The sequence below is a fragment of the Cololabis saira genome, chromosome 8 (genome assembly GCF_033807715.1).
Source record: "Cololabis saira isolate AMF1-May2022 chromosome 8, fColSai1.1, whole genome shotgun sequence".
Lineage (NCBI taxonomy): Eukaryota > Metazoa > Chordata > Actinopteri > Beloniformes > Belonidae > Cololabis > Cololabis saira.
The window spans coordinates 6,536,537-6,551,448 of NC_084594.1; the positions used below are offsets into that span (position 1 = coordinate 6,536,537).

Here is a 14,912-nt window from a genome sequence, read left to right on the forward strand (position 1 = left end):
CTGGCATCAGTATTTGATTTTAGAATGAATTTTGAGTGTATGTCTCACAGACTATGAGTTGAGGAATATTGAAAATTGTGTGTATTTCTCCCAAACTATAAGTTGTGGAATATTACTTTTTTTAAAGATAATATTAAGATAATTTAAGGCAACTGTAAGTGTATTTTTTTATTTTATATAAACTTAAAACATTTAAAAATATCACTAAAATATTTTTGGGTAGTCAGTTACAACTTATTAGGGTTTACAGTGTATGGATGGAGAAGGTTACTCAAATAAATCAGGGATTCTGCTGAAAAACGGTAGCGCTCTTGCAAATACTCGTCGAGGAAAGTCAAAATGTCATACCGTGGTCTTATCACCCTCTCACGGTGAATTGCACGGACACTTTGGGCTTCTATGTGTAACCAGTACTCGAGTTGAGGGGAGATGGCATCCCCCCTGAAATAAAAACGGTCAAAATCATCCCCCCTGTAAAACTGCCATCCCCCTTCCATCCCTTATGTGGTTTTACTGCTATTTCAACATTTAGAGTCATCACCAGAAAAATAACACCAGAAAAATAACTTATTTGACAATTTTCTCCTGTTTCAAGTAAATTTTCACTTGAAATAAGTAGAAAAATCTGCCAGTGGGACAAGATTTATCTTCTCATTACAAGCAAACAAATCTTGTTCCACTGGCAGATTTTTCTACTTATTTCAAGTGAAAATCTACTTGAAACAGGTGAAAATTGTTGTTTTTTCCAGTGATGAGTCTTGTTTTAAGTGTAATAAGATTTTTTTACTAAAATGAGACATTTTAACTAGAAATAGAACAAATATTCTTGTTGAGATTTTGAGTTTTTGCAGTGATCCATTTTACTTATCCTGTGAAGGACAGAGTCATATTGATAAGTTCAGAAAACTGTTTTTTATTGTTGTGTTTTGATGTATTTGATGTAAGCCCAGTGGATATTTAAAGCTTACAGAAGGCTGCATTTAACTGCTGCTATGTCATTCCTGCAGTATTTCTGCAGGTGTTTTGGTCAGTGCTATTATTTGTAATATATTATATTATTTGTAATCAGCACAAATTATCTGTCCCCATATGATAAAATCCATCATCCCCCCCTGATTTTTTTTTACAACTCGAGTACTGTGTGTAACAAGTTGCAGCAGCCCTCCTGAACTTGCACTTAAAAACCCGAACATAACTGGCTTATCTGAACAGAACCTGCATAAAACCTACCCCCTACCAGGTTATGTTCAGGGCCTATGTTACCATGGTGACTTACTTAACCTGACCATTTTGGAAACCCAGGTTTACCATTTACCCAGTTTAGCCAGTAAACCTCCTTCTTGGAATACCCCCCTGGTATCGAATCAAGTGTTTGGAGATACTTTAGGTAAGGTCCGCCTTGTTGGCTAATCGTGGCAGTGTATTTAGCACGGTTTCAGATCATTTCTGATCATTTTTGACGACTTTTGGGGTTTGTTTTGATCATTTCACATTAACCGGAAGACACCACGGTCGCCGCCATATTGCCGTTGTGTTTACTACTAACGCGCATCCTATTGGTGCAGCGGGATCACGTGACGACCGCGCCTCGACCCGCGGATGAAGATCTCACTACGCTCAGAAGAAACTAGTACCGTTTTGCAGTCACCGATCACGGGACTCTTGGGGGGTTTTGAGCTCCAAACTTTTACTTCTAAGGTGAGCATGAATCACATTTTTTTTATCATGTAAAGATTGTCGTCCCCGAAGGTGGGAGCGGGATGAAACGATAACGGGGTTCACCTTACGGCCTGTTTCCAGGTATGAGGTGTCTGTTAATGGCCCGGTTTCACAGACAAGGCTTAATGCTGCGTTCCATTTACCTCGGAAGTCGGAATTTAGAACTGGGAATGACGTGACAGCCGAGTTATCAGCGTTCCAGTTACAAAGTAGGAAAACAAGTTTGTAGTTCGCATATACCACATGAAAAATGTAAATTACACTATAGCAGCATATATATGCCGAACAATACTTGTATACGACTGATTTAGTGTGACCAAAACTAGAATGAAGTGCTACGAATTTTTACAGAGCTCTCTTCTACTGTTTACAACCGGGGCAGCCATATTGGAATGTGAACTCGGGGGTGGTGAAGACTCTCCCACTTTCCCAGTGGGAAATCCCACTTCGAGGGGCGTTCCAGTTGAAAAATCCAACTGGGAACTGGGAAATCCCCACTTCCGAGGACAAATGGAACACGGCATAAGCCTAGTCTCAGACTAAAATGCTGTTTGAGCTGCCTTAACTTTAAGTCACTTGCACAGACATATCTTAAAATAGTCATAGATTTAGTCTGTTCTGGATTAAACAAAGCCAATTGCAAGAGGGTGGATTAGAGCTACTCTAGGACTAAATTGAAGTTTATATTAATCCTGCAAAGAAGCAGGTTTAACTTCGGTTTAGTACTGTTTGTGAAAGGGAGCACAGATGGTTTGGGAGCATGGAGTAGTTGGAATATCTAAATGAAGACCAATATTCGCTACAGAGGCCAGCCAGACAAATACTTGTGGATAGGAGTAATCCATTGAATCAGTTTGATGAAATAACTTTCCGAGACCGCTTTCGTATGTACAAAGAAGATGTACTGGAGATAATTACTTTGCTTGAGCCTAGACTTTCCTCCATGTCTCAAAGAGGAAGGCCTGTACCCAGTTCTCTTCAAGTTCTGATCACTTTGAGATTCTTGGCATCTGGAACCTTTCATCGTGAAACTGGTGATTTGTGTGGTGTCAGTGAAGCAACAGTGTGTAGAATAGTTCACAATGTCTGCAGTGCCATTTGTGAACTGAGAAATCTGTACATTAAGTTCCCTGATGCTGCTGAGCAAGCCAACTATAAAGTGTGATTCTACGAATATGGGAACTTCCCAGGAGTGATTGGCTGTATAGATGGATGTCATATTGAAATCAAGTGTCCATCAACTCCTGATGCTGAGGAGTACAGGAACCGTAAGAATTGGTTTTCCATCAATGTTCAGGCTGTATGCACTCCAAATTTAGGGTTTTCAAACATTGTTGCCCGTTGGAAAGGAGCAACACATGATTCAAGGATTTTTCACAACTCTTCATTGTGTGCTCAGTTTGAGAGAGGGCACCATAGTGGAATACTACTTGGTGACAGTGCATATGCTCAGAGTTCTTATTTATTCACTCCTTGGCCACATCCCACAACAACTGAGCAGCAAAGATATAACAGAGCTCATATTCGCACTAGAGGGATGGTCGAGCGTATGTTTGGAGTGTGGAAAAATCGATTCCAGTGTTTACGCAATACACTTCGTTTTGAGCCAAGAAGATGCTACAGCTGTGCTGCACAACTACCTGAAGCAGCATAATTGTCCTGACCCTCCAATGGAAGACCAGAATGATCCAGATGTGCCCATGCCGGTGGCAGAAAATAACCAACGAGGACTTGCACTCAGAGCTGCTTTCACATTGCAGCACTTCAGTTAGAAAAGAGATACATTTAACCATGGAATGTATTGATTATGGCTTGTTTTTGCCTTAATAGTGTTTGTTGTGTACAACATATATAAATAGTGTGCTGAAAAATTAAATGAGAAACTCAACCAAGGCTGTTCTAAAATGTAGGTATATTTCATTACATTAAATAGCTATCTCATGCATCTTTCTTTGAACAGCTCTCTCTTCTAATTTCATATCCAATTCGACCTGTAGAATTCTCATTTTCATGTCATGCTCTTCTTTCAGATATTTCATTTTCTGCTCATGAAATTCTAAGGCTAACTTTTCATGCATGGACATCCTTTTTGGTCTCTGCTGGAAGGTGGTGGCAGCATCTTTTCTCTGGGATGCCATGCCAGATGTGGAGGGTGCACAGTCACTGTGCACTGGATCTTCCACCAGGGTTAGAATAATTTCTTCTGAGAAAAGAACACTGTTAGATACAAAAACTCACATGGTCCTTGGAATGAAATAAAAATAAAGATAGACACAGGCAGTGGAATAATCATGTACAGAAGGAGGTAACTAATTTACTTGCTATTGTATATTTACCATTTGTGCTCAGTTCTTCATGTCCACTGTCCAAATGGTCATCATCTGGTATACCATCCAGAGGTTGCTGGTCCTCTATTATTCCAGTCAACAAGTGAGCCAATTCATCGGTCTTGTCTTTACTTGGTGGGGGTCCACCACCAGTAGTAAATCTCTCTCTTCTGGCCTCGGCATTCCTTTTTTTCAAATCTAATTTGATGTTCTTCCACAAAGTCTATGAAGGCAGATATCATTCAATATAAACAATGTCACAAAACTATATCACTTCTGTGATATACAGATCATAATAGACATGTCTCACCTGCAGTTGCTGTAACGCTCTTGTGGTTACATTTTCATTTGAGTTAAATTCACTGCAAATGGCAGCCCAAGCATTCCTCTTCTTATGTTCAATAGCAGCTGCAGCACTATGACCTTTACTTTCAATAACAGCATGATTTCCCACAATTTGTTTAAGTAGAATATTTCAAACTCAGTATAGTTCTTTGAGCGTGTTCTTTTAGCTTCAACCATGTTTGGTGTCAAAATTCCCTCCAGCAAAACTGTACTCAATTCCATTCCAGGTTTTTGTGAGCACCATTAGGCTAACAGACTGTGCTCCCACTTAAGCTAATGAGGTGTTCTGCTTTAAGCTTACTCCAGGACTCCACAGTCTGGGACTAACTAAAACAAATATAAGCCACGCTCATGCAAGCCACTTAAATGACCTAGCTTTACTAGTCTGATTTAGGCCTACTCCTGGCTTGATATAAGCCTTGTCTGTGAAACCGGGCCAATATGACATCATTTTAAGTTATGTGTGTTTAGTTTAATTTTGTATGCAAGTAATTAAATTGTATTATTTGCAATATTACATTATTGGTTATCATTTAAACGTTATGCAACCGTTTTAGTCTCCTTTAGTTCCTTAAAATCAGGCCTAAAAGCATTACTGTTTCCTGAAGCGCACTCCTAAATTAAATACTTACCTGCGGTAAGTACTGCACCTCTACTGCCCTTAGTTTTCAGCAACTTATGCTTTTTATTATTTTACCTTTCTTTTCTTATCATTTTATTTATTTGTATTTGTTATTTACTGTTTAATTGTGTCTTGCCGCTTTTAATGTTGATTTAAAGCACTGAATTACCACTTTGAATTACCTGTGCTATATAAATAAACTTCCCTATCCTTGGTCCAGCTTCAGCCTGCTGGTTAGCAGCAGGAGGCTAACGGCTAACCCACGTGTTTGCAGTGGCCAGTCAAGTGAAACATGATTGTTAAAAAAAAAAAAAAAAAGAAACATATTCCACACCCATGTTTATGTTCAGCTGACATAGAGCTAGGGTTGCCAACTCCCTGAAAAATAAATAAGGGACACCTCAGCCCTTTTTTGTGAGTGAAACTATTTTTTTGACTATTTGACTCGAACCTGAATTTAATTAGATGCATATTTTTTATATATTATATATGTGTGCATTTTTTATATAAATACATATGATGTATGTGATTTTTTTTTTAATATGTCACATATATTAATATTATAACTTAAAATTGTATAAATGAATATAAAACAAACAATAGAAAGAAAGCAAAACATCCATTCTGTAATAGTGCACATTTTTAGTGCAATAACAGAAGTGAAAACAGAAAGTCTGTAGAAAACTTAAACATATTTGTGCCTCAAAGGCCATGACTGTAGGTTACAGTTGTAAAACGACAAAACAACCTGATCTCACAAAAATCTGTGAAATGCCCACGACCTCCTACCAGTATTTTCCATGGAAAGTGGTAAAATTCCGTGTGAGCACCACGGATATTCTACCTATGCAAAGTCAATTGGGATCCGTTGTCGTGATATATACACGGATTTTGAAGTTCAATGGACGTTGTTTAACATTATTATTTCTGTTTCTAAAATGTTATTTAGTGGTATTTTTCATCACCACTTGGTTGATTATTTATTATTACATCATTATTATTATTTATATATTATTATTTATTATAGTGGCTTAGTTATCAGTCTTTGTAACCGTGTTGCCGTGCAAGTTACTGTTTGTTACTGTCAGTTTGTAAAAGCATGTTTTTAACGCTGTTGTAACAGTGTTTTATTGACGTTTCAATGGTGTTTCGATGACGTTTTAACAGTATTTTGACAGCGAGTATTGTGTCAAGTGACTATGGTATTAGTGTTTGTACAGTAATGATTCATTTGTATTGTATATATTTATTGTGATTATGTTGATTATGACTGAATTCATAGTTACAGTATTTTGGTCAGCAATTAAGAAATACTCACTTATTTCAAAGTGATTGTAGTAATTTTTTTTTCTCCTTTTTTTTTACAGCTTTATTGCTACTTCCATCCACTAAATACATACACACACAAATACATTTAAACCAACGTCACTTTTAAGAGCCATTCTCTCTCCGGCGCTTTCTTTTTTTACTAACTCTCTCTTAATCTTGTCTCTTCTATCACAGTTTCTCGTTGTTTGTCTCATGGCTCGAGGATCTTCAAAAAAGACCTGCCCAAACTGTGGGGAAAAAATATTCTGTGCACTTAGATATTGCGATCATTGCCGATTCCGTCAACCCCAAAAACAGCGACTTCAAAAGAAACTGAATAAGTTCCACAGTCAACAAAAAGAGTGGCTGGACTCCATTAAGAAGAACAACCTTAAATCCCACATCGTGGACTATGCCGCCATTCTGGTATGTATTTTACAGAATTATGTCAATCAACATGAGTGTACAAAGTTTGTTAAATGACTGACATATTTTAGGCTTGTGATTAATTGAGCTTTTCACCACGATTACGATTTGCTCCGTGTTTGGGATTTCCTCCATGAAGCTTTTTTCCATTGGTGCTCCCTGCAGATGGAGACTATTGACTGGATGAGGAGAGTACTATTGCTGTCACGTGACTACGCAGCCAGGGGGAAATAATTGAAATAATTGACATGGGCAGGATTTCGTCGATTAATTTCTTTAAAAATAGGTTTTGATTATTTTTAGATTAATTGCTACATCACAGGATTCATAAAATTCCTAGACAAGTTTGAAACAGTTTTAAAAACCTGTTTTCCAGGAATGGAAAACGTTTTAAATTAAAGATTGAATCTGGAGAATGCCTATTAAAAGCTATATTTAAAGGAGCTTGAGGCAGGATTTATGAAAAAAATTTGTATACGTTTTAAGTTTTCTAGTAATAATGTCAGATGAAGCGTTCCAAACCAAAAAGAATGAGCCCTCTAGTGTATCTCTCCGTTGCCTTGAACAGGCTGTGTGCTGTAAAATGTGCTGCAATTCGGGCCCAAATTTCCCGCGCTGTCCTGTGGATGTGACGTCACATGACGCTGCATGTGCGTTCTCCCCGTTCTCCCGTGCCGGCTTCCCTGTTGGCTGCAGTACCCCCGACGGCCGTCGTGGTGAAGGGTGGCGCTAGAGAGTCTCATTTCTTAAAAGGAGCCTCATGCTCCTTTAAAAAATAATAAATAAAAGGATAGTTTTATTGAAAAAACATATTTAGTGTGAATTAGATAATTTAACGAATTTTGATGGGTTTGACAATTACTTTATGTTAATATCGTACCAGCCAATAGTGGCTGGCATTATAAGTTGCTATTTTACCTGCAGTTGCATAATTGTACCGGTGTGTCGGTGAGCTTCTCTCCACCGCTGCTTTCTTCTAGCTTCTGTCGCACAGAGCTGCACCCACGAGACAAAAGCTGCTTAAGCCAAGTACAGACTACACGACTTTCAGTCGGCGTGCTCTTCACACTACATGACTGCTCGGCGACAGGACTGTATACACTACCCGACTCGTCCCCAGCAGGCGTTGCAACCGGCTCTCTAAACAACGTTCTGTAACGAAAACTCACGCGAGAAGACGGGATACGCGCAAACGTATTTGTTTTCATTGTTTCATTCCTCCAGCTTCTCTATGCGTTTATTTGCAATGAAAAATGCCATAGTAACGCTGTTGTTGATTTTGCGCGGCTGCTGTCTGGCTGTGGTTTTTTTTGTTTTTTTTTGCTTCGGGTCACTTCTGCCTCCACCACCCCTGTGTCTGCTCTCGTTGGTTGTAGCTCTTTTTACGTCTGCGACTCGTCTGCGAGCCGTTGGCGAGTGTCTTTGATCTGTTCACACATAACGGTCCGTGTACTTCGCGGCCATCCGTTTTTTGTTTTGAAATTACAAAATAAAAATAGAGAAATAATTTGATAATAATACATTTGATAATAAAAATAATTATTTTTATTATCAAAACAAAAAATGAGAAACGGATTATTTTGGATTATTTCTCTATTTTTATTTTGTCATTTCAAAACAAAAAAGCGAAGTACACGGACCCATAACGACCCAGGCTTGCCGAATTGACGACTAGCTCCCCCTGATTTGGGGGAGGAATTTATGAGTTTATTAGGATCCCCAGGAGAGTCGCCGACCAGTCGGCGAGCGGCCGATTGGGGCAAAATCATGTAGTGTGAACAAGGCTTTACACACAGACACAACATCCGCATCAGAAGGCCTCCATTTTCGTTACACACAGCACCCAACGTCGGCGGATTATTGGCACAGCGTCTCATACCTCCCAAGCTGCATTGGGGTGCACAGCGAGCCGCAGCAGAGGCAAATCAAAGCCATAGTCAACTAGCTGTGTATAAAAGGCTAAAAACACACCAGTGTCAAGAGACAACAACCACACACACGCTGCTTCTGCTCCAGACTTTCACGATAATACATACACGCGCCTCATGTCATGGTAACCCGACTGCTGGAATAATTTTTTGTTGTTGCGACTGCGATCTTGAAACACTATATGTCGCTTGTAACACAGCGTGTGCTACGGGGGTCACAGAGACGGCGGACACCGGGATCTTGCAGGACTTTTTATTGTTCTTTGCACGTGCACAAACACTCAGAGGCCTCGTCAGCCGAGCTGCTCGTCCCCTCTGGTCTGCTTCCGTCCTTCTCTCGTCTCCAGAGCCCACACCCTACTGAAATACACAGAGTGATTAGACACACCTGTGTACCGTCAGCTGTTCCAGCGCCACTCCCCCGCACTCCCTCTCTCCCCTACAGACCACGCCCCAATCCTGCACCCTGCCACATACCCCCATCACCCGACTCAGGCCGGGGACCGTCCGGCCAAGCCTACTCCCCCCCCCGCCCCCTCGGAGCGGGAGAGGAAGCCCGGAACCCCCCGGGCCTTCCTGGTCGGGGGGTCGTCCCCGGCGTCGGCCTGACCAGCGCAACGGTCGGGGGGGGCGACCCCGGCGTCGGCCCGCCGTGGAAGACGCTCTCGGGGCCGGGCCCATGGTGGCCTCGGGCCACCCGGTGCGTCCAGGACCGCCTCCCTCACGGCGCAGCCCCGTCCTGGAGCTGGTGCATCCCGGACCACGCCCTCCTTGGTGACGCAGCCCTGCGTGGGCTGCTGGTCCGCCTCCAGGACCGCCTCTTCCCCCACACTCTGCTCTGGCCGCAGGTCCGGCCCCGTCTCCGCGGGACCCGCCGTTGCGGGCGGCTGCGCCTCCGCAGCCGCCTCCCCCGCCAACTCTGCTTCCCTCTCCCCCTCCGTCTCCGTCGCCGACTCCATCCCAGGAGCCGTCGCCTGGCGGCCCGCAGCTTCTGCCTCGCGGCCCCTAAGCTGCGCCACCAGCGCTGCCGCGGCGAACCTCAGACGGGGTGCAGGGATGGGTCGTTCCGCAGTTCCCGCCGCCTCGGGAGCCGTCGCTTGGCGGCCCGCAGCTTCTGCCTCCCGGCCTGTCAGCTGTGGCGCCGCCAGCTCCTCCCACGCTGCTGCGGCGACCCTCAAGCGGGGCGCAGGGCTGGGTCTCCCCGCCGCCACGAGCGCTTCTATTGCGGCCAGCTGCCGCTCGCCCTGGTCCCGGAAGACGGCTGTCATGCCCGCCATGGCCTGGGCGAGCGCGTCCAGGGCCCGCTCCATGCCTCTCTCGTCCGTCCTTCGCGCCCCACGTTGGGTGCTAGATGTAGCAGGGCGAGTGCTACAGGGGCCGACCGAAGGATGGAGAGACACGGTGTTTCGTGCAGAATCCCTTTTTATTCCTCACAAACCACCAACATGTGCACAAGCACCCCTGCATGACAGCAGCTCCGACTTATAAGGCAGGCAGGGTGGAGAGATCTACTCAGGCGGATGGGACACAGGCGCGCGTGTCCCATCTACCTCTCCACCCTGCCACATCGCTATTCTGCTCATTCTCCATATTCAGCCTTTAACTGAATGTTTTGGAAATGTTTTGTGTGTGGATGGTTAAGCCGGGCATACACTGTACGATTTTAATTTTGTGAACTGGTATCTACAGCATATATCCCTCACATCCACAGTATTGATGTTATCATAATTTAGAATATATATTCATGATTAAAGTTGAAATTCCGACGTAGAAAGGCACTGTCCTGTGCTTCAGCCAAAAAACTGAATTGTGCTCACAAAAACAGCAAAAACTGTTTCAAGTGGGCCACTACAACCCAAATGAATCAGTTTTGAAATTCCCACTTACATGAAAAAATAATGTTAAAATCATTGTTTTTACTGTTGTTCCATGATGTTAGTGTAAATTATTTCTATGCTAAATATATATATATATATATATTTTATTATATACAGTAATCCCTAGTTTTTCTTGGGGTTACGTTCCAAAAAGAACCCACGATAGGTGAAATCCGCGAAGTAGCAACCTTTTTTTTTTTTTCTTCAATTATTATACAAGGCTTCAAATTGCGGAGATCAGCCCCGCCCCACCGCGACCCGATTAATTGGATTTCAACGGGAGAAAATGAAAAATGATTATGAAAAAAAATACAATAAGTACAGTAGGATAAATTGTGACGCGTATTTCACTGCTCTTCTGACTGCTGCTGCATCCTGACTCGCTCTGTAGCGTCTTTTTCTTCTAAAGTTCGCGGTGCAGGGGTGTTTTTTCGAGAGAAGAACATAGTTATTGGTAGTTTTTGTCGCTCTTTTTTTCTTCTGGGCAAAAAGATTCTTATAAAATGACATGCCACCATCGATTATATATGAACGATTCATCAAAGGGTCCCGTTCTTGAGCTGCTCGCTGAAGCTCATTGGCCGTTCTCAACGTTGTTGCTAAGCGAACAACGTTATTGACACAGGAAGTGAAGAAGCGGGGAGACTATTTAGCCAATCAGAATGCAGAACACGATTTACAATGCAAATACACGAGACGGTGAAAGGTGAACCGCGTTATAGCGAGGGATTACTGTGTGTGTGTGTGTGTGTGTGTGTGTGTGTGTGTGTGTGTGTGTGTGTGTGTGTGTGTGTGTGTGTGTGTGTGTGTGTGTGTGTGTGTGTGTGTGTGTGTGTGTGTGTGTGTGTGTGTGTGTGTGTGTGTGTGTGTGTGTGTGCGCGCGTGTGTGTGCGTGTGTGTGTGCATGCGTGCACATACACACACTCACTCACTTCAGGGCAAGCTTGAGTATAAATTCAGCTATAAAATAGTTTACTGTATTTTTCTAATTGATCTCTCAACAAATATTTTTCCAGCTTGAGAAGTTGCATGTACTTGGTCTGAAGCCAATGTTGCTGATTGGGCACCCCAAGAACAAGAGAGACAAGACCTGCAAGACCACGGTTATGCTTCCAGTGCACGCCCACCTCGGCCCGGCCGCCAAAAAATGTGCAGACGATATTGATGGCATCTATAAAAAGATGGTTGAAGGTGAGATTGCATTTATTTCCTAAGCATGGAATACACATGCATGCATACAGTACACATTAGGAATGGGTGATATTTTACCGTTCACGATTTACCGTCAAAAAAATTCCCCACGGTAAGAATTTGTCATCTCGCGGTAAACCGATAAATTTCCGTTGGTGATGTTTTTGTGTAAAGCTGATTTATGGTTCTGCGTTAAATCGACGCAGAGCCTACGTACGTCGATTTAACGCAGAACCATAAATCAGCGTTAACAAACATGGCGGAAACAGCAGTTGAGTGGAGAAACACTCAGCTTTTCTCTGGCTTGGCCCCAGTGTCCTTCAGAAACCTGTCACTGCATCCATCTTTTTATACAGTCCAGCTTGATTGGTGTTTGCCCTTTTTACACTTTTGTGGCATACTTTATTGTATATTGCATATTGTTTGTGTGTGTTCTATGTCCATGTGTAGGTTGGACAAGCCAAGGTTCAGACCAAGTTGACGACACACTGCCACCACCCCAAGAAGAGGACCAAACCCCGACACAGCGAAATGACTCACCACCCAAAGAAGAGGACCACACCCTGCCACAACCAAATAATCTACTAAAGCCTAAAGAAGAGGAAATCTTTATCAAGCTGGAGAGAGAAGACTCTCCACCACCACCAAACCGGGCCTCAGCCATCCTGGAAACACCACAAAATGGCCCAAATATGCAGCAGCAGCAGGGTCGACATAAAAGATTGAAAAAAATTAAAGGTGTGTATACTGTAGTCTAAGCTCAGATATTAATGAAACCATGTGCTGACCTTCAGATTTCTGTGACTCCGAAGTAAGAAGAATAGGTAGAGTAATAATGCTCATGCCGCACAGCAAAAACGTTTGTGCATCTGAATTGAGCACCAAAGGAAAAGCACTATGTATGTTCTCCACATATGTATGAATAATATATTCAGTACAATTACAGAATGCCCTCATAACCAGTTGGAAACGTTCCCAGTGCAAGGCATTCTACAGACAAGGAAGAGAGAGGTAGGACAATACAAATGAATAACTGGATGACAATGTTGAGCTATTGTTCAATACAAATTTACAATGATGTCTAAAACAGAACTACTGTAAGTTAAATTTCACTTAAAAGCAAGGGCTTTTATTGCTTTTATCATTCATCCAAAAACTACACAGAGGATATATATTCCAAGTAACACAGATGTACAATGGTTTGTTTTTTTTTGCCTGACAGGGAAAGACGGAACACTTGTATGACTGGCAGCCCTGCAGCACATGGTACGTTACTCATTAGGGAATGTTGACCGATATCGGTAGAGGGTGGGTTTGTTAAAGGAAAATGGTAATGTCATTGCAGTTTACAGTTGGAATACACTGTTTAAATCTAATTATGCAAAGACCACAAAGCAGAAAAGTAGAGTTAGTCTTCATTTCAAGAATTTGTCATTCATACAGTAGGCTGTTGTCTTTGGGTAAGGACCAAGCAAAATTACATTTTCCCCAGGGAACTTATAAAGTGCTTTTCAGCTATTAAATGTTATTATATCTTTAATCAGACTTTTATTATGTGCCTGTTTGAGTACAGTATTAATCATTCAATATTAATTTTCTGCTGATCAACTCTAGTGCAGAGGTTGGCAACCTTTGATATTAAAAGAGCCATTTACAGTAGTCCTCTCAAAAATATCAGCAACAAATTAACATTACAACAGGTCTAAATGAGCATTCATTCATGATTTAGCACACTCTACTCTGTAGTGTTATATCTATGATTATTTTGAACTTTAACTTTGCATTTCTATTCCAGTAATACCATGTTGTGTTGCATTTAGGAAATTATAGAAGTACGATTCAAAAAAAAGAAATAGGTTTACAGTTTTTTGTTATAAAACTTAAACACGTACAACATTGAGAAAGTAATAATCTTTCAAGGCCTACAACACTGATAAGTGAAAATTACATTTAGAAAAAAAAACGTGTTAATTTCCATATAAGATTTGTCAAAGCCACATTGAGCCAGTGGAAAGTGGCCAAAGAACCACGTGGCTCCAGACTGGGCCACATCAACTGGTTTATACTATTATGTAGTTTTGCTTATCTGTCCATGAGCAACAGTTGCTGTGAGGAACATTAACTTACCATGTCTGTCTTTTGAGAGTGAAAACAAAAGCACCAGTGTAACTGAGTCATTGCAGTTACAAAACAGTGATGTTTCCAATCACTTGATATAATAGCCTCACTGCACAATTCTTCAAAATATTCTATACAGTATATAAATGTGTCAGTAATGACAATCATTTCAATGTGTATGAATGCTCATTAATCCTTCTTCCCTTTATGTATTTATCAGTGGAACGACCTGGCCTCCATCCTGGGAGCCAGCCTGATTGTCCAAGGAGGCACCTTGGCTGAAAATACAGCCATCAATCATTAAAGTCTGCTGTTGCTGTGTTTAATGTGTTTAATAAAGTTCAACATGACAACTTTCAATGGACTTAACATTTCTTTAACTTGAAGAACCTCTGTATGCATTGTTTTGTCGCTAGTGGCGATTAATTTTACTGCTGAATTGCATATTGATATGAACTACACAGTAGCAACCCATTGAAAAGTCACAACTTATGTAATTCTTCATGCTGACATGTTACTCTCCACATCAAGACCTTTCCAATGTTGTATTTGGTTTAGCTCTACGACAATGGTTTAATTGTCTCATATGATGGAGTCAGCCCATACCAGGCTTAGTTTCAGAGACCACTTTGAAGGCCCAGTATATAAAATAAAGCTGTTTGTTTGTTTTCTATGTTAGTTTGTTCTTATTTAGTGAAATTAATGACCAATAAGTCACCTACAGAGATACTGTGGACAGTGTTTCTCAATTGTGGTCCTACCCCTGCCATGTGCGTTTAGAAGTCTCCTTGCTCCAACATAATAATAATTAATTATTTTTTAATAATTAATTAATTGATAATTAATAATTAGCTGATTTTTTTTTAAAGCTGAGAGCTGTGATGGAAACAGTGTGCGCCCAGTACTACAGTCGATGTAACTGCAAATACTGGTCATGCAGGAACGCCTGAAATGTTTTCAGTTTTTGTTTTTGCACCCTCAACCTTTAATTAAAAATGCACATCTTCACTTAAAATCATGACTTAACTTAATCTCAGCCAAAATGAGTTTT

The 14,912-nt window shown here is 41.5% G+C and overlaps 1 protein-coding gene across 4 annotated transcripts; it reads left to right on the top strand.

Moving 5' to 3' along the window:
- The first annotated feature begins 1,359 nt into the window (after positions 1-1,359).
- On the top strand, positions 1,360-14,213 carry LOC133449246 (uncharacterized). 4 transcript variants are annotated; one of them, XM_061728373.1, is made up of 7 exons: positions 1,369-1,698; positions 6,517-6,747; positions 11,569-11,743; positions 12,194-12,481; positions 12,679-12,754; positions 12,966-13,009; positions 14,082-14,213. In XM_061728373.1, the coding sequence occupies exons 1-7, from the start codon at positions 1,600-1,602 to the stop codon at positions 14,141-14,143; spliced, it is 975 nt and encodes a 324-aa protein (XP_061584357.1). In that variant the 5' UTR covers positions 1,369-1,599; the 3' UTR covers positions 14,144-14,213. The 4 variants fall into 4 exon arrangements, with proteins under 4 accessions (XP_061584361.1, XP_061584357.1, XP_061584359.1 ...); XM_061728375.1 differs by having other exon boundaries at positions 1,388-1,698; positions 12,690-12,754; XM_061728376.1 differs by lacking the exon at positions 1,369-1,698 and adding an exon at positions 3,757-5,028.
- The last annotated feature ends 699 nt before the right edge of the window (positions 14,214-14,912 follow it).